This window comes from Caloenas nicobarica, chromosome 4 (genome assembly GCF_036013445.1).
Source record: "Caloenas nicobarica isolate bCalNic1 chromosome 4, bCalNic1.hap1, whole genome shotgun sequence".
NCBI lineage: Eukaryota > Metazoa > Chordata > Aves > Columbiformes > Columbidae > Caloenas > Caloenas nicobarica.
Window position 1 is genome coordinate 9,283,917 of NC_088248.1, and position 17,732 is coordinate 9,301,648.

A 17,732-nucleotide genomic window follows, 5' to 3' on the forward strand; every position below is an offset into this window, starting at 1 on the left:
TGTTGCTTAGTGGTAGCATTAGCAACCTGTTTCTTAGCAGTACAAAAGAGGAGCTTGCATGTCACCCACAACCATTTAAGAGCACTAAGAGGGAGAGAGCTGTTTCCTGGGAATGTAAACTAACACTCCTTTCTCATACATGATCCAAATCAGTGAATATAAGAAATCCTGTGCGTTTCATATGAGAGGTTGATTTCATGTAAAAGCATTTCTATGTAAGAGTTTGTTTCAGATTCTATCTGAATCTTGCTCTCTTTTTCTAGACAGCTGCATTTGCAGGTATTGGTTATTCTGCCTAATTACAGAGTAGGAAAACTCAGGTCAAAAACATATAAAAGACAAGAAGCTACTGGACATCTGCGCCCAGTAGTGCCATGTCTGGTGACACGGTGATTCCTGCTCAGGTTTGGTTTGCTAAGCTGAGGGACTGGGTGTGTGATAGCGTTTGTGCTGAGATGGCAGCTGAATTGCACATCTAGGCCAAGGACTGTAAAAGTTAAGTACTAGAGTCTAGTTCAAAGAGTAGAAAACATGGGAACAAAGTTGGGGTTTTTTTGCAAAGATGAGACTAATACACAAATGAAGTCCTACATAAGCCTGTGTTCTAGTTTCATTGCCTCTCCCATGACTTTCACTTGTGGTTGTTTGCCTTAATCTCAGGTTATGTTGTGTAACTCAGCTCTCCTCCCCTTGGGTATAATACTGGTTTTCTTGTAATAATTAATGCTGAAATGCAGCTTAATGTTTAGGGATGGTAAGATGGGTAACTCTTACGTATGCTCTGTTGTGATCCTTTCCAGTGTGTCTTTCAAACAAATACTTGACAAAAAACAGGTGCTAATGAAAAGCTGAGCACCTAGCAAAGAAAAACTTACCTGAAACAACCTGAGAAATGCTTAAATGAAAACAAAATTGTAAGAGAGCTTGGGAGAGAGCATGGAGGGAGTGGAGAGGGAGAAGACTTGCTAAAGTATTTTAGTCAACTCTTACCTTGGAGCAATGCCACTTTTAGAAAGCCCAGAATACTGCCACTAAAAATTTCTTATCTGGATTGTCTCAGAAATAATTTTATTCACATAAGTGCTTTTAGACTGTAGTTTTAGAAGGCAGCAAATCCTTACTGAGCAACCAGATGCTTTTATTACAAAATTTATTTGGATTTTTACATAACATGATCACTGACACTGCATGTTTATTTACATTCACGAGCAAAAAAATACATATTTTAATTCATTTTAAAAATAGAAGAAAAAAATCTCACTGCAAAGTTAATAAAAGTATTAACTTGAAAGGACTATGCTGACAAAGTGTTTCTAAGCTGCAAAATCTGGGAAGTTACAACCTAGGCGTGAAAATACTGTTTGGAATTTAATGTCAAAAGCAAAGCACAAAATATAACATGCAGCGAGACATTACATCCCTACTTAGCTAATCAATGCTGGGGCTAAAACACTGTTCTGCATGCTCTCTCATTAACAAGTTAATGCTTGTTAAATACACCTTCAAGGCATGTGGTCACAATTCTTGAATTGATTCTGCTACAATGGATTTGAGTGGCCCTCTATGTCTTCTTCATGTTTATTTGGCAAATGGTGATCAGAGAGCACACTTGCCCCCGTAAAAACAGTGGCAGGAATCAGTTTCTGTTGAACAACGTACGTTCTGGTATGACTATACTGAAAACAGTAAGACGACTGATGTACAGCAGTGAGAACAACCAAGGACAGCGGACTGAGATGACAGCCTTCCATTTCTGAAGTTATGTAGGTTTCAGATGGTCAAAATCCACTCCAGCCTCCTTCGCCCGTATACCATGGCTCATTTTCATCAATCTCTGTGGGGCTTTTGCCTTGGGAAGGAAAAAAGGGAGAGGAAATGCCAGTCTCAGGTACGGGTTGCAGTGATGACAGGCATTCCTGTAAGATCGGCACTTCAGACAAGTGTAAGTAAATCTCAAAATAATCCACAGACGCCCCTTCTTGAGTCTCTGCTAAAATCTGGTAGTCCCCAAAACAAATGATACACTTCCATGGCAAGTCAATTTTGTTTAAGTAACCCAGTTCTGTATGGTCCACCATCAGTTTTGTTTTCTTGCTCATGTTCTTTATCTCAAAACAAAATTCTGAGCTGTTCAGTTTTCTGTAGAACTGCAATGAAAACTGAATCCGAGAAACACGAGTATCCATTAAGTTGTAATGGCAGACATTAGAATCACGGCCAAACTTGGCCACTTCATCTGCCCTGACTTGTTCTCGCCTACAGAAATTCAAGCAACTAAACATCGTCTGGTCTTTTTGGGAAGGGTGGTAAAAGGTCATGTGGAGACATGTTATTTTTTCTTCAGTGTCAGCTTCTTCAAAAGAAATCATGGTGAAATGAGTTCCTCAGAACTACAAGAAAGAAGTAAAATCACAGCATGAAATCACTGCAGTACAAAAAAAAATGGCTTCAGTGTGGCCATTAAAATACTTCACATATTTTTGTATCGTGACTGTATACAATTTATAGCAAATTGTCTGACAGTAAATGTAATGAAACCTCTGGAACGAAGAAGTGGGAGCTGAGCACACCCAGTCCGTGACAACCATCATTTCCCACCACTTTGCCCAAGGCTCATGAGGTGACCACAGCCAAGTGCCAGACTGTTCTGTGCTGAGCTCCTCCCAGCAGACAATCCCACACCTGTTGCAATGGCTGCCTAGCGCTTCAGAACTCTGAAAAACACCCATGACTCAATTGCTGCCACCTCGTTCTTCATAAGGATCTCGCAGGTATATTTATCTCTGGAAGAAATATGTCACTGTGTGTCAGTGTCAGTAAGTGACACTGTGTCACTTAGCAGTGTCAGTAAGATCCACTTTATTAACTTAAAATGGAGCATTAAGTATTACTGTCCAGGCCTGTGTGTTCTGTTTTACAGTGTATTCCTTTGACTAGAAGGCATCAACAAATAACTTTTACAAATGCAGTCTGACTGTAGGCAGTGATACTTCAAATGTGCATAAAGCACTATTTTGGCTCTTTAGTCAGAATTTACCTCCTGTATGAAACAAAATACAATATTTTGAAGTGACTGATGTGACAGTATTTAAAATGAATGCAAAAGCTGGAATAACAGCGAGCCCTAAAGGAGGAATTGTCACCAGCTCTAGGTATGTCCCTGTTGCCTGTTGGAAAATCCCAGCCATCTGCTGAAGTACCTAACTAGGAACTAGAACAAACAAATAACTTTTCTTGGGTTTGTTTTTTTGGTTTTTTCTTTTTTAAAGCTTTTCACAGCACAGAGATACTTGCTTATGAACTAAATTCTGTTGCAAAGTCTAAGTGCAGCCAAATAAAATCTATGAGATACCTTAGGAAACACTGCAATCTGGTTCTCTATACATGCAAACTCAGTATTTTCCTGCACTGAAATTTAATCAAAAGAAAGAAAAGACTAGGTACTTAAAGTAGGAACCAGAGAATAAATTCTCAGGTTATCACCAGAGAAACATGTTATTAAACTGCATTATTCATAAGCAGTCACTTAACTTGAATAATATAGTGCAGATGTTTGTAATGGTTCTTCTCGATTGCAGTAAGTTCCCGACATGTCACACACCAATCCTGAGCTTTCTCGCCAGCTCTATTCAGTGAATGACGCTGAGAAGCAGCTTGCAATTTAATCTGGTATTTTTATGGGTAGGTGAATCATCACTGCAGTTAAGTATTCTGAATTGTGGCGCTTTTTTAAGGCTAAATTATACCACTGTACATAAACTCCACGCACAGTGAATGGTTGTATGCCAGCCTGAGGTTTCTGAAACCTCAAAATTGCTTCCTTCTTAGACCTTTTAACACAATAACAGCAACAGCTCTGACACAGTAGTTTAGCAACCTGAGCTTGCTTATTGAAGTAGGCTACAACAGCGCTTCAAACAAGTTTAGATGATTAGAGAAATAAAAAATGTCAAGTAGCTCTCAGAGCTCACTTTAAATATCATCAATGCTCCTGACAGATGTACAAACAGGCACCCTGCTTGCAGATATTCCCTTACCATCTGTAAGCCAAGCTGCAGTGGCATCAGTATGTGGTCCTCCTCCTACTCGTATGCCTCAACTCTGGTGAGCTGGAAGCAGCTCTGCGAGCAGGAGGATGGAGTGTCCCTCTTGGTGCTTAGTTCTGCCCTTCCCTGCTTTGCACCACTAAGAGGATGTGAGATGTCACATGAGGGCAGCTTTGGTTAAAGGGGAAAACCAAGTCAGTTCATTTAGTTTGCAGCCCAGTCTACAGAGACAGTTTTCTATCTCGAGACTTGGGCTGAATTTGTAACCAACATAAAACCATTTTCTGCTTCCATTAGTATCTTCCTTGATTGGCTTCGGAAATGCAGCAGGACTCAGCAAAACACAGGAATATAAATAGATTTTGAGAAATCTGCAGCATATACAATGGTGTATCGGAGCAACACAAAATGTTGTCTTTATTCATGTTTCTGAATTTTACAAATGGCTACATTTATTAATTAGGGAAGGTGTAGAACTGCCACTGATTGCTTCAGAAGTACAGCAGCACTCACCCATTGAACCCGGATCTCAGCAGCTCCCACAGACCCCACTAGCTATTCATGATCTGCTTGTGTGGCATCTCTAGCACCCTGAAGTCAGTTGTCAAGTCCTGCATTATTAAAGGTTTATTGAGGTTGGACTAAACATACTTTCACGTAAATACTGAAGGAGTTTCTATTTACTAGATTATACTGGACAGGAGAAGGAAACTTTCTATAGTTAAATCCAAGCTTCTCCTGCAACTGTAAGACAGCCCATTGCACTGCTCTTGACTGTACCTTGAGTCAATCAGTCGTGATCCTACCTCTTTCCCTTCTCCTTTAGTGTGCATCATTATCCCCATCTTTAGAGACAGGAGAATGACACAGAGCATTAAGAGCAAGAATACCTAACTTGAGAACCATAGGGCTCCCATTTGAGTGTTTAACAAATATTCAAGAGCTGTAACTCTATACCTAGAAATTATTGCTCAGGGATCTCTACCATTTGCTTTTGCAGATTAAAACGTAAGTGTTCAATCTGTCTACAAAGAAAAAGAATAGCATCCATTTTATTACTTAATATTATATATTATTAACTTTCATTTTAAATGACCATGAACTTTGAGGCAGGGGCAGCACAGAGTATGATTTTAAAGCATGTTACGTAAGGACAGCTATCCCTTTTGTCTCTCCAAAACGCTACGCTGTGGTCGCTGGTGTATCTTTTACCTTCTGCAAGAGATGATGCAGGAGGCTGGCAGCCCACAGCTTGTGTTTCAGTCCCCGCGCACCCCCGGGAGGGTTTGTCCTGCGCAGGTGTCTGGTGCAGGTGTCTGGTGCAGCCAACGCACCGACGCCCAGCAGGGAAAGCCAACGGCTCCTCGGCAAATGTGCCTCTGACAGCTCCTAACCTGGGAGCACTCGGTGTCCGAAACCTCAGTGTCACTACAATACCATCTTTGCTGTCATTATACGAGAATACGCCCGAACTGCTGCTCGCCCGTGGCCCCAGCAACACATCTGCAGGGCTCTGTGCCGCTCTGGAGCCCCCAGCCAGCTGCTCATCTCACGGACCGCAGGTAAGGCGAGGGCGGGAGCTCCCGAAAGCGAACGCCGCCACCTCCGTCGAAAGTGACCGAAGAAGCCCCGGCGAGCATCCCGCCCCCTCGGCGCCCGCGCCCGCGGACCCGGCTTCCCCCGGCCCCGCACTCGGAGCGCGGCACGGCCCCCGCCCGCACCTGGGCCCGGCTGCCCCTCGGTCCCGGCTGCCCCTCGGTCCCGCCGCACAGCCTCACCTGGCCGGCCGCCCGCTGTCCTGCGCGCCGCGGGGAGCTGCGCTGGCTGCGGCCGCCACCGGCTCCTGAGCGCCCGCTGCCGCCGCCGGGCGCGGGCAGGGTGCGGCGGGGAGCGGCCAGCGGTCGCGGCGCCGCGGGCCGCTGGGTCCGCTCGGCAGCCGGGTCGGCCCTCCCGGCAGCGGGGCGGGGGCTGCCCGGGGCCGGGCTGCGGGGCGGGGGCACGAACGCGGGAGCGCAGGAAAGTGGGGGCAGCGGGCCGGTTAGAGCCCGAGGGCGGGCACCTCCGATGGAAACCCCGTCACCCCCCGCCTTCCGGAGCGGGGGCACCGTGGTGAGCAGCACACCCTAAGAGTAACGTTTGGCTGACGGTGTTGTAAAATCGGGTATTTTAAAATATTCCATGATTTTCTTCCGCCTTAAGCAACAGCGGTTCAGCTTCATTGCACTGCCTTTGGGGAAAAAAACCCTCGGTTTTCCTTGGCTGCTGATCTGAGCTGAAAAGTTTCGTTTTACTATAAAACCTGAGGCAGTCCTGCCATCTGGTAGGAAAAAATAAGCAATTCTCTCTCATCCAGCTGCTTCTGTTTTTCTTATTAAGATTACTCCCAAACACAGAAAAAGAGGCAGAGCACGGAAGAAAACCAGTTTCAGCTCAGTCTGAATCCTGGACACCCGGTGTCCTCCCTCACCTGTGTTTGTGCAGTGTTGTGCCTCAGTCAGTTCTGCAAATCTGATTGCTTTGGCATGGGCACTGGAATACTGCATTTGTTCATATAAACTATTTCTTCACTTACGGGTTTCTTTTATTTATTCAATAAACAGGTAAATTACTCGTGGGTTGATAGGTTCCTTTGCAGTTGTTCTGTTCAATAGCTTTCATGTGTACACCGGCTAATATGCTGTATATGCCCTTCTCCCCTTACATGAGAAAACAATGGGTTAGACTGTTTTGCAAGAAGTCACATGAAAGCGGAGAAGAACAGATTCTTCCAAGTTTCTCCTTAGCAGAAAGACTCTTCTGCAGCAGGCAGGGCTGGGTGTGTGTGCTCGCACAAAAGCACTTTGCTGCCTTCTGGAAAACCCAGAGTTGTGCAACCCTGCCATTTATCGCATCTGCTGATGGTTGTAATTACTGTCAGCCCTTCAGTTTCAAGAAACAGCCTGCTTCCTGGGCTGGCAGAGAGCTTTTCTGGTAGGACTGTTTTGATACTTACAGCTATTGAGGTAAGTACTCTTTTATTTCCCTAGGATTATGTAACCTCGTATTAACTACATGTATCCTATTAGTTTATTATTTAAATATAGCTCTGCGTCATTTTGTATAGGAGATGACAGGAACTGGATTTACTGCTTCTCTCTTCCGTAAGTTCCACATCAATCATGATGCTGCCAGCTTCAGGAAAACAACTCCAGGTTTGCCCTGTATGAGAAGAAACTTAGCCGCTGTGTGCTCGTGAGTTTTTTGGTTGATTTCCTTGCGAAAAACAGTTATGTGGTTTACTAGAGTTCATTGCTGTACTACAGTAACTTCCTTTTTAATTGAAATTTCTGTGGTTAAAAGTGAAACTGCAAGTGGATGTGTAAAGTTAGTAGGCTGAGCTGCACTACGTGGCGGGCAAGCCGCTAGGACTTGGGCCGAGGGAGTTGATGTCAACATTAACCTCGTAGCTCTTGCTGCTGTCCTGTTTTGTGTTGTCTGCACAACCCCTTCCTCCCTTGGGGCTGTGATTTTCCCCAGACATGCTTTCGTTTCTGGAGCGTGAATCTATTCCAGCATCCCTGGAGCTACCCAGCTGATAACGGCAGTGACGTAAATTTGAACCTTCCCAAGCCGGACTGCAGAGCCTATGGCACACAACGTTCCCCTGGTTTATGAAGACAGCGTGGGACATTAAAATAAAGGTGGAGCAGAGCTACGCTCTTCTTTCAAGTTGCCTTCCAGCTGATTTTCAGGAACCTGTATTCCCTGCCTTGCCAGTCCCTAGAGAGGAGGAAGTCCTAGAAAAAGTCATGTTCATTACTTTAAATGGATGTTTCCTGCTTACGTGTGTCCAGTGTGGCTTCTCTGTGTAATTATCGGTGGCACATTATTGATGCTAGCTGTTCGGGCTAATTAAGTATTTGTAATGCATAGCTATATTGGGCTGGAAGACTGAGGTGGTTTTGGCTTGGCTGTGGTGGTGTGGGGTTTTTTTTCTAACAACTGATTTGTAAGGCTTCGGCTAAATCCAGAGACTAAATAGGCAAATCTGCAAAACGGAAAAATACTAGGAATTCTGTCCTGGTTTTGGCTGGGATAGAGTTAATTTTCTTCCTAGTAGCTGGTACAGTGTTGTGGTTTGGATTTGGGATGAGAACAATGTTGTTAATATTAATACACTGATGATTTAGTTGTTGCTAAGTAGTCAAGGACTTTTCAGCTTCTCAGGCCATGCCAGGTGCACAAGAAGCTGGGAGGGGACACAGCCAGGACAGCTGACCCACACTGGCCAGAGGGATATTCTGTACCGTATGACGCTCAGTACGATGAGCAGTTGTCCAAAGGCTCTTGAATTTAATCCAGTCATGACTGGTTTTGAAAATCAGAGAGTCAGCGAGGGTGAATATGCTCCTTTCTCTTTCTGGGAAGTCTATGGTAGGTCAGAAGAGTTACTGAAAGTGTATTCTGGATTAGTGAGTGAAAGGACTGGTTTTGGATGTCTGTGTTCAGCTAATTCTTGCTGAATTACTCAATGTGAAACCTCTCTGTCTGAGCTTCCTCCCTGTGCTTTAACAAACCATAAGAAACCTTACCAGAACATCCCTGGGTTTTTTCTGAGTATTCTGGTACATGGTGCAGTTGGCATGGCTGTTAATGATCTGCCAGACCAGTCACGAATTAGGAATGCCATGATAATGTTTCTCAAACACTCGGGAATCATGTCCTTTATATTTCTGTCTCTCTTGTTGCATAAAAACTGTTTTGTGGATGCACGTATGAGGCAAGATATGAGACCAGCAGTAGTCTGGGCCAGTCTGAAACTTTCTATTATTTCTCTCTGCTATTTAACACAATGAAAGTATCCTTATCTGGTTAGATCAACAGCAAGTCTGGGCTGATTTCAGTGGTGCTGAGATTTCACTGTGGTTTTGTACTTCCCTCCCAAGGCCAGATTCTACATGTAGTTATTGAAACTGCAGATGTAGTGCTTAGGTTTGCCAGCAGTGTGACAGGACAGAGGTAGGTGAAGGGTAACTGTGCTTGTAAATGTGTAAATATGATTTCCATGGTTTTCTGGTGGCCTTTTTCTGGTTACCAACTTGCCCACTCACTGATACAGCTTGTCAGTGCTGTTACCATGTGAAGACTGAAGCAGATGCTGTGCCCTAGTGAGACCAGACTTTACACTGGAAATACTTGCAGTGGATTTGAATGCACTGGGTTTTGCTTTTGAGGCAAATACGTTGAGATGCCGTTTTTCTCTAGGGTTGGCCTCCTGCCACAAGAGAACATAAGCAATGTGTTCGTGTTTTGGTGTGATAGGTGTGAAGGATGTGAAGTGCAGCCTGTGTAGTGAGGTTGGCAGAAGAGCACGGTAGGTGAGCCACTCCAGCCTCCTCCATACTCCCCTCGTCTGTGCAGCGCCACGGGCACAGCTCCCCAGAGACGTGCGCTCGTTTCTGATTTCCCCGTGTTCCATGTCTCACTCTCGTCTTGCTGCAGCAGGCACCCTTCTCACGGGCCCGGGCGTGCTGGGTGCCAGGGGGACACGCTGTCATTGTACGTCACCCGGCCCAGGGCTGTGCTGCTGTCCCGTGGTGGCACAGGGGTGGCCTGAAATTGCCCTGCGCACTTCAGGGATATACAGAGCCGCAGAGGAGGAGGCACAGCCCTAGTTGCTGCGAGCCGATTGCTGCTTTAGAGCCATAAAATCCAGGCTGGTGGACACATTTGCTTGCACGCAGGCAATGCTCAGGATTAGAACCCTAGAATCATTTTGGTTGGAAGAGACTGTCAGGATCGAGTCCAACCGTAACCTATCCTAACTCCAGCACTAAACCATGTCCCTGAGAACCTCGTCTAAACGCCTTTTAAACCCCTCCAGGGATGGTGTCTCCACCACTTCCCTGGGCAGCCTGTTCCAATGCCTGATAACCCTTTCTGTGATGAATTTTTTCCTAATATCCAATCTAAACCTCCCCTGGCCTCCCTTGAGGCCATTTCCCCTTGTCCTATCACTTTCTACTTGGGAGAAGAGGCCAACACCCTCCATGCTCCCACCTCCTTTCAGAGCGACAAGCTCTCCCCTCAGCCTCCTGTTCTCCAGGATAAACAGCCCCAGCTCCCTCAGCCGCTCCTCATCACACTTGTGCTGCAGGCCCCTCACCAGCTTCGTGTCCCTTCTCTGAACTCCCTCCAGCAGCTCAATGTCCCTGCGAGGAGGGGCGGCGGGCGGCAGGTGGTGCTGTGGCACCGGACTCGGAGCCGCGGTCCCGCTGCCGCTGCGCTGGGGACGGGGGCTCAGCGCCGGCCGGGCGCGGGGAAAATGCTGCCCCGTTTGGGCTGTTCGGTTTGGCTTCGTTGTTGTTGCTGTTTTGGTTTGGTCGTTGTTTTGTTTTCGGTTTTAAGTGGCAAACTTCGTATTGCAAGAGCTGTTGTGGTACTCGTGAGCTAATGGTGATAGTGGCAGCGGTAACTTCCAAGAGCACACAACAACCTCTAGCCAGGTTCTCCAATCGATTATTATTCCCCTGCAGCAGCCAAGTGCCTCGTGTTCAAACAGAAAATAGTTTCTTCTCAGACACGTGTATTCCAAATATAAAGCAAGATATTCAGCTGGATCTCAGTGTTAGGGGGAAGAGAGACACATGAGAAGAAGATGCATTCACCAAACTTTTAGATCCCAGTGCAAGAACAGCCCCACAGGGTGAAGCAGAGAGGAGGTCTTCCAAAAGAAGAACAGAGAGCACAGTCCCCTCTATGTTTATTTACTTCCTTGCTCCTTCTTTACTTCAGAAAAAGAACTCTTCCATTCTCATCTTGTCTGACCTGAATAAACTGATGAGGGAACGCATCTTGACTAATGAAAACTATTTCTTATAAGGTGGACTTTGTTTATGCCACTCTCTGAGTTCTCTCTTGTTTTCTTTCTCTTTCCACATCATGATCTGCCTTTAGTCCTCCTTTTGAACCTCTCTGGCTTTCCTCCTTCACTTCTTTCTTGCCTGTCTGCTGTCTCAGTTTCTCTTCAATCTTCCTGCCCCTCTTGCTGTCTGTTGTTCTTCCCTCTCACCATCCTCTTGATTGTTTTTTCCTACCCCCTCTGTTGCTCCTTCCACTCTTTGTTTTGTCACTGGGGCCTTTCTCCCCCATCTGGATTCTCTCTGTTTAATCCATCCCACTGCCCTTATTTCCACTTTCTCCCTGCTTTGCTTTTGCTGCTCAAGACTGGACACCTGTGGAGTGATTTACAGGACAAGTGAAACCACAGTGATGGGACAGCAAGAAAATAAACACTGAGAAGAGACTGGGAGATGGAATACACTGATCTATCTGTTGGCATCATGCAGCAAAAGCCTTGAGAATTGACCCAGTAATGGGTCCTCAGCATTTCCCTCCTTATTCTGTCAAAAGGATGCCTTCCCTCTCTGTAAATAACTGGTAGAGATCCAGGGCTAGAAAAAGAAAGCACAACAGGGACACTGCGGAAAGAGGTGGAGATGTTCCTTGTGACTTGGAGCCCCTTCTTATTAACAGCTCTGTCTTTGGAGAAAGGTTCATACAGCTCGGTGGGCTCCTGTAATTCCAGCTTTCATGGGACAAGAAGCGGAAAAAGAAGAGTAAGGAAGGTTCAATGCCATGGAGCAGGTGCTTGCTTCTTGCACAAAACTAAATCACCTTTAAGCCCTGATACAGGAAAAATTGTAAGCTCTTCCCTGTTCCTTTTTTTTTTTTGAGCTGTAACAAAGCCTGGAGTCTTAAGCATGTTGGAGCATCAAGTTTCTCAGAGAAGAGTGTCTTAATGAATTTCAGTAAGGCTGAAAATGAAAAAAAATAATTTGTGCAATTTGAAAACATTTGGGGGATTAGTAGTCTGTGAGCAGCTGCTGATGTAACTGTGCCCACAGGAATCCCCTGTGTCTTCTGATAATAGTTAGGAAGCTGCAGGGTTTTTGTTGGTGAGCCCTGCTGGAGTTCTCTTTGTTTACCAATGACTGTGAGTCCAGCTTTCAGTTATTTTGTGGTGATCTCCCTTCTTTTGTATGTGGAGGTGATTTAGCAATTGACATTTTGCTCTCCTGGTTGTATGCCACTACAGTTCTAGCTGGCAGATACATCTGCCTGTATTTGTTATTTTGTGGAACTCCTCTCAAATACTTGGCACACAGATAAGACTTTTCCTTCTGTAATTACTTGCAAGAAGTGTGCAATTCATGTGTGATTTTTTTTTTTTCTTTTTCCCCCTACAGATACCCTGTGAACTTCCCACATGTGAACTATGACACCTTCGTGATACCCCCGTTTTTGACCATGTCAGATTCACAAGCTACATGAGCCCGGACCTTATCAAGGCTCGCTGCAGAGAACTCTGTGTTGCTGCGCACAGCTCAGCACGCTGCGCGACACTGTGACCAAGTGCTGTACAACAAGAGGGCATGCCAGGTAATAGAATCTCCATCTTTCACATCAAATCTCATGTTGAAGATCTAAGCAAGAGAAGCTTGTGTTGGTGTATTGTAACCATCAAGTGAGGCATTATCAACCTTTATAATCCCAATGATCAACTGTGACCATTAAGAGACCGGCAGCGTTCTTTGCAAGGACTGGAACTATCGTCCAGGTTTCCTACAAAGATTACGGTAGAGGTAAGTATCCTTTCCCCAGGTCATAACCCTTGCATTTCAGTTTGGTGTTCTCTGCTCTTCGCTATTTCCTCTTCTAGAGAACTAAACTGAAGAAGCTGCACTTTCTCAAAGTGGCCAGATACCAGCAGCAATCAAAGTCATCACAATACATAGTTCGGTTAGTGGCAAGTATTTTAAATACTGTCTTGGGAATTGATAAGATTATAATAATGATAAAATCTGTTTGCTACGTTAAAAAAAAATCTGTTTCCTCTTGCTCTGAAGCAAATTCATTGGAGCATGAAAACTGTGACAATTGATCTAGATGCCAGTGAAATGCTTTGGCTGAAAGCAAAAGCTTCGCAACTTCAGTGTACTGTGGAATAGCCTCCAAAATACCATCTCTGTACTTCTTTACATTAACCACACGAAGGACAGTGTGGTTCTGTCTCCTAAGTAGTGATTCTGAATGTGTCAGATATCTACATTTGGAGTGAGATACGATTTGATAGCAAGGAGCTTAAACATTGCCTTCACCAGGGTCAAGCTTTTACCATACAGATTGAATCTGCTCAGTCTGTCTGTTTTAACACCATTTAGATGGAGATAATTTCATGCGTACAGTGTAGACTGAACAGAATCAACCTTTCCAGCTCCCTCAAAAGCAGTGATTGAACAAAGTTATTTTTAAGAGTTAAAGATAAGCACTAAAATAAACTCTTTTGCTGATGTGTAGCAGGACCAGCGACTATAGCATTTCTCTTTTTTTTCTTTGAATTTGTGTAGATGTTAAAGTGTTAAAGATTCCACATTCTGTGCTGTGTGGCAATAAAAACTCTATTCCATTATCTCACTTTATAGCGTTTAAGGGCACCCAGCTGTGAGAGATGCAACTTGCCTTGGAGGTACATGACCCTTATTTTTTTTTCTTTAAAGATATAAAAGATCCTGCTCAGAACTGTTCTACCTGCAGAGTGTTTATGTTGTGGAGCTTACTGGCACAATACAACAATATGCATTTTCCTCAGGTGTAGGCTTTAATCATAGTGAGTCGGTGTGGTATTGCACTTGCTTTTAGCTGGCATGCTAAAACTAGGTGATCAAAAGATAGACCTGAAATAAATGCGAGCATTTCCACAGGAGGGGACCTAAGGTGGAATAGAGGCAAAAAGCGAAGACAGGAGATAACCATGTTTCAATAAATATTCTCACTTTGGTATCTTTTGTCTCACTCCAGGTTATTTCTGCTGTCGCCCTTTCCAATTGAGCCATTGTAACCTGCTGTAATTCAGAAGCCTTGCTGGACTGCGAGGCCGAGCATTTGCTTGAGGAAGCAGGTGCCTGGTTCATCTTTACATTCTATTGTTCTGGTGACCCTCCCTTGGAGCAGTTGCTGTCTGATGATGTTTAGAAACACGGTATTTGTATTGCTGTAAGCATATATGCTCCCCTTGTAAATTGGCATTGAGAGGTGATGAAGGCTGCTGTGCATCTCTTCCCTCTTACGCAGCCCCTTGCCTGGGACCAGGGATGGTCTGTCCCTTACAGAAACTCTTCACGATGAAAGCAGTAGGATTTCACAGCACGTGGAGCATTGGTTTATGGGTCTGTGTATAGTCTCACAAGGGAACACTGTTCAATAGGCTTCAAAGTGATTCAGCCATGGCATAACCATGGCTGTGGCCACATGTAATATAGCCTGTAGCTCTTTAAAGAGGATTAGCCTTAGATCAGGGACAGCATTCATTGCTGGATTTCATGTAAAGTAGAATATGCTAATGAAATGGAAATGTCTATGGCAAACATTGCATAATATTGTAAACCTCAATATTGAGCGTTGTGTCTTGATATCTCAGCTGGAAGTCAAACTTTCGTATTCTGTTTGTTACTTGGAGAAAAACTGAAGCACGTAATATCACCACAAGCTCTACTTTGCAATTTTACAAGCAAAGTTAAAAAGATAACAACAAGCATTTGAGGATAACTTTTCAAATGCTGTTGAATGCTTTAATAATGTCATAGTTCTCCAGCAGAGAGAAGATCCACGACATCTTAAACTATAATTTGGGTTTTCTATAACAAGTGTAGGCTTGGTTTGGTCCTGCATTCTCTCCTTGTCTGCCCTTCTACTGCTTTAGCTGGAATGTGTGGGCTTACACGAGTTTCAGCATCAGTCCTTCAGAGAAACAGTATTTCTGACATGTGTTTCTGAGCCATTTCATCTTTTTAAGGCACTCTCTGTCTGTACATCAACCTCAACTGTCAGTCCAGTAGGCTTGATTTGGCTCTCCTATTTCAGTTTTATGCCATTCTTTTAAATGCTCGAAGTTTAGTATTAATGTAAAAAAAAAAAACGCACCAAAATTTCAAGGGGACCCACAATTTGAACTGTCTGACTTAAGATGTTGCAAAGAATTTTATTTGCAGAAGGTCATGAACACCTCTGAGAAAATTGGTTTAGTGTGAGCACTGAGAAATCGCTGGCCACTTCTGAAAGCCTCGGTTGTGTAGTTGCATGTAAAGGAACCCATTCTTATAGCATTCATGTGCTGCATGTAGTTTATTAAACCTGGAATAATCTTTAGTTTTAATGTCAGGTATTTGTAAGCTTCACAGGAAATTTGTTACCCTGATATTAAGCTGACCCAGTGCCTGGACTTGAAACCTTTGCACATGGAAGCTTTTAGACCTGCTGTGGGTGATTTCCTCCTCACACAAGGAAGCAGGCATTCATGTAAGGCTCTGTCATCTCAGCCCTGCGATGTGTATTTGTGGCCTAGGTTTTGATGCCCATGCAGCCCACTCAGACAAATGCTAGATATAAAATACAGTGATAGACATCATGTACTCCAATGGGCCAATGTGCTTTTGTATACTTACAAGTGACGACTTGAAGTGCCTCATCCCAGTGTGCTGGGGGATAGAAGTCCAAAGAAAGCCTTTAGGAACAAGATCCTTCTGGCTCTGTTTCTAAAATGTGAGCTTTCACTACTTAGTAGTTTTGCACTCTACAGACCTCCATATCTTAGGATTTTGTTGTTTGGGGATTTATTTTTTATGGTGGTGGATAGTGGCTTTTTGGTTTGGTTTGGGATTTTTTTTATTATTATTATTTTGCCATTGGGAAGGTACTTTTTTTTTTTTCTGTAGACGCAGAGGGGTGGTGATACATATTCATGAAAGAGAAGTCTTTCCAGCCCCTGCTCACGTTGACAAAGACTTCGCTGTTTCACACAGCAAGCTGAGTGGAATTGTGTGGGGCCTGCCTGACCAGATTAGAGCAAACAGCAAGCTTATTCGTCCAGTTGTTAGGCTTCCCCTTCCTAACAATTTCCCCAATTGTCATTTTGACAAGGCTGTCATTAGGTGATGGCTTCTTTTGGCCATTTTCAGATAAAGATAATTTCCTTAACTTCCATTTTATTTGACAACAAGTAGTTTGGGAGAGAAAGGAAGTGCTTCAGTAGTTTGTAGATTAAGGGTTTGTCACTTCAAAGGCATCTTTGATCTAAAAATATGTGCTGTACCAAATTCATTATGTCTTTTTTTCTTTTTTTTAAAGAACTTCTTAATTTATTGATCTGCCCCTCAATTATTCCTTTTTTTTTGCATCCCCTAGTAGTACATGAGATGGGAATGGTGAGGGGAAAGCGCCCAAATGGCCACTCTGAGAAGTCATTACCAGGGCAAAACAACAGGTGCTTTTGTTTGGCGCCAAGCGCCGGCTCCATCACAGATCTGGTTTTAGCCAGAGGTCCCGCCTGCTCCTGCCATGGGAGGGATGTGCAGCTGGGTGTAGAGATCGATTAAAAACTGGGAAGACAGAGAATATGTGTTTCATAACGAATGGCTTATTGTGCATGTTGTATTTGTCTGGTCGCTCCGCTAGTATAACTGAATGGCCTGAAAACATGGATCTCGGGCAGCAAGTGTTTAGCCAACTGGAGTCTGCGTAGCTCGGTGATCAGTTTTGACTCCCAGGTACCCTGTTGTGTCAGCTCCGTGTGTGTTTTTGCCTTATACAGTTTTCTGTGGGTGATCACCTTCCCCCTCCACCTGCCACCCCCCTGGGACCCTACACCCTTACTGCTCCTACAAAAGTGCTTGCAAATGGCCTTCTCTGATAAAGCACAGCTTTGAAATAAAGCTCTGGAGTTCCTTTTTTTTTTTTTTCCATAGGAATAATTTACTGAAGCTCCGTTCTGTGTCTGTGCTGCACTAAGAAATCCCAAACCTCATTCTAACAAAGAAAATTATAAAAGCTCTTTTCCTGGTCCGATTGCAACTTAAGTGCTCTTCCACAAAGCACTAAGCTCAGCTTTGGACCAGGCAGGTGCAGTGGCCATTGAGCACATTGCTTACCTGAGCCCATCCACCAAAGGAGGCACCAGCAGCGTCCCTGCTTAGGTGCCTGGTTCACACTGCTGTAAGGAGACTGGGCTGTGCTGGAGGTTTGAATATGGATCTAGAGCTGGGCTTTTGCAACACCTGCCTTAGCTGTGTCAGGCACTAGGCTTCACTTTGGCTCCTCCTCTGCTTTTTAGTTCTGGCAAAACAGTGTAAATCCACCACGGTAGCCCATTACACCAGCCTCACGCAGGCTTAGATGAGGCTGGGACTTGTTCTGTATAAATATTAATATCTGCTCTACCTAATTACTTTGGCTTTTTTCTGTAACGTATTATACCCAGCCAGCTAACCGCCTCCTTGCTGCTGGAGGCTGCTCTTGATCCCATTTCTAAACAGAAACGCTTCTGCTTCAGCACTGGCTGGGGTAGCTGTGCAGAGGCTGGCTGGGTTTGTGGGGGTTTTTTTTCTTTTTTTTTTTTTTTTTTCCTTTTGCCTGCTAATTGGCTGAGACCACCAGAATTTGGAGGACACAGATGTCACTGATAGTTTGCCTAGGGAGCACATTCATGCCCATCTGTTGCAGTCTAGAAGGCTGTTCATATATCCACAAGGCCTTCATTTAATTCTTGTCAGAAAGTAATGTAAATCCAGTTTACCTCAGAGGTCACAGCCAAGATTTATGCCAATGAGCCCCCTGCAATTTACACACACTGTAGTTGTATAGGATGAAAAG

At 44.4% G+C, this 17,732-nt stretch overlaps 1 protein-coding gene across 1 annotated transcript; it reads right to left on the reverse strand.

Moving 5' to 3' along the window:
- Positions 1-1,778: 1,778 nt before the first annotated feature.
- Positions 1,779-2,375, reverse strand: TIFA (TRAF interacting protein with forkhead associated domain). The gene has a single exon (XM_065634764.1). The coding sequence runs from the start codon at positions 2,367-2,369 to the stop codon at positions 1,779-1,781; it is 591 nt and encodes a 196-aa protein (XP_065490836.1). The 5' UTR covers positions 2,370-2,375.
- Positions 2,376-17,732: the final 15,357 nt, after the last annotated feature.

What these genes read in the sequence shown, in the direction of transcription:
- TIFA (XM_065634764.1), bottom strand. Translation starts at nt 2,369, where the DNA reads ATGATTTCTTTTGAAGAAGCTGACACTGAAGAAAAAATAACATGTCTC.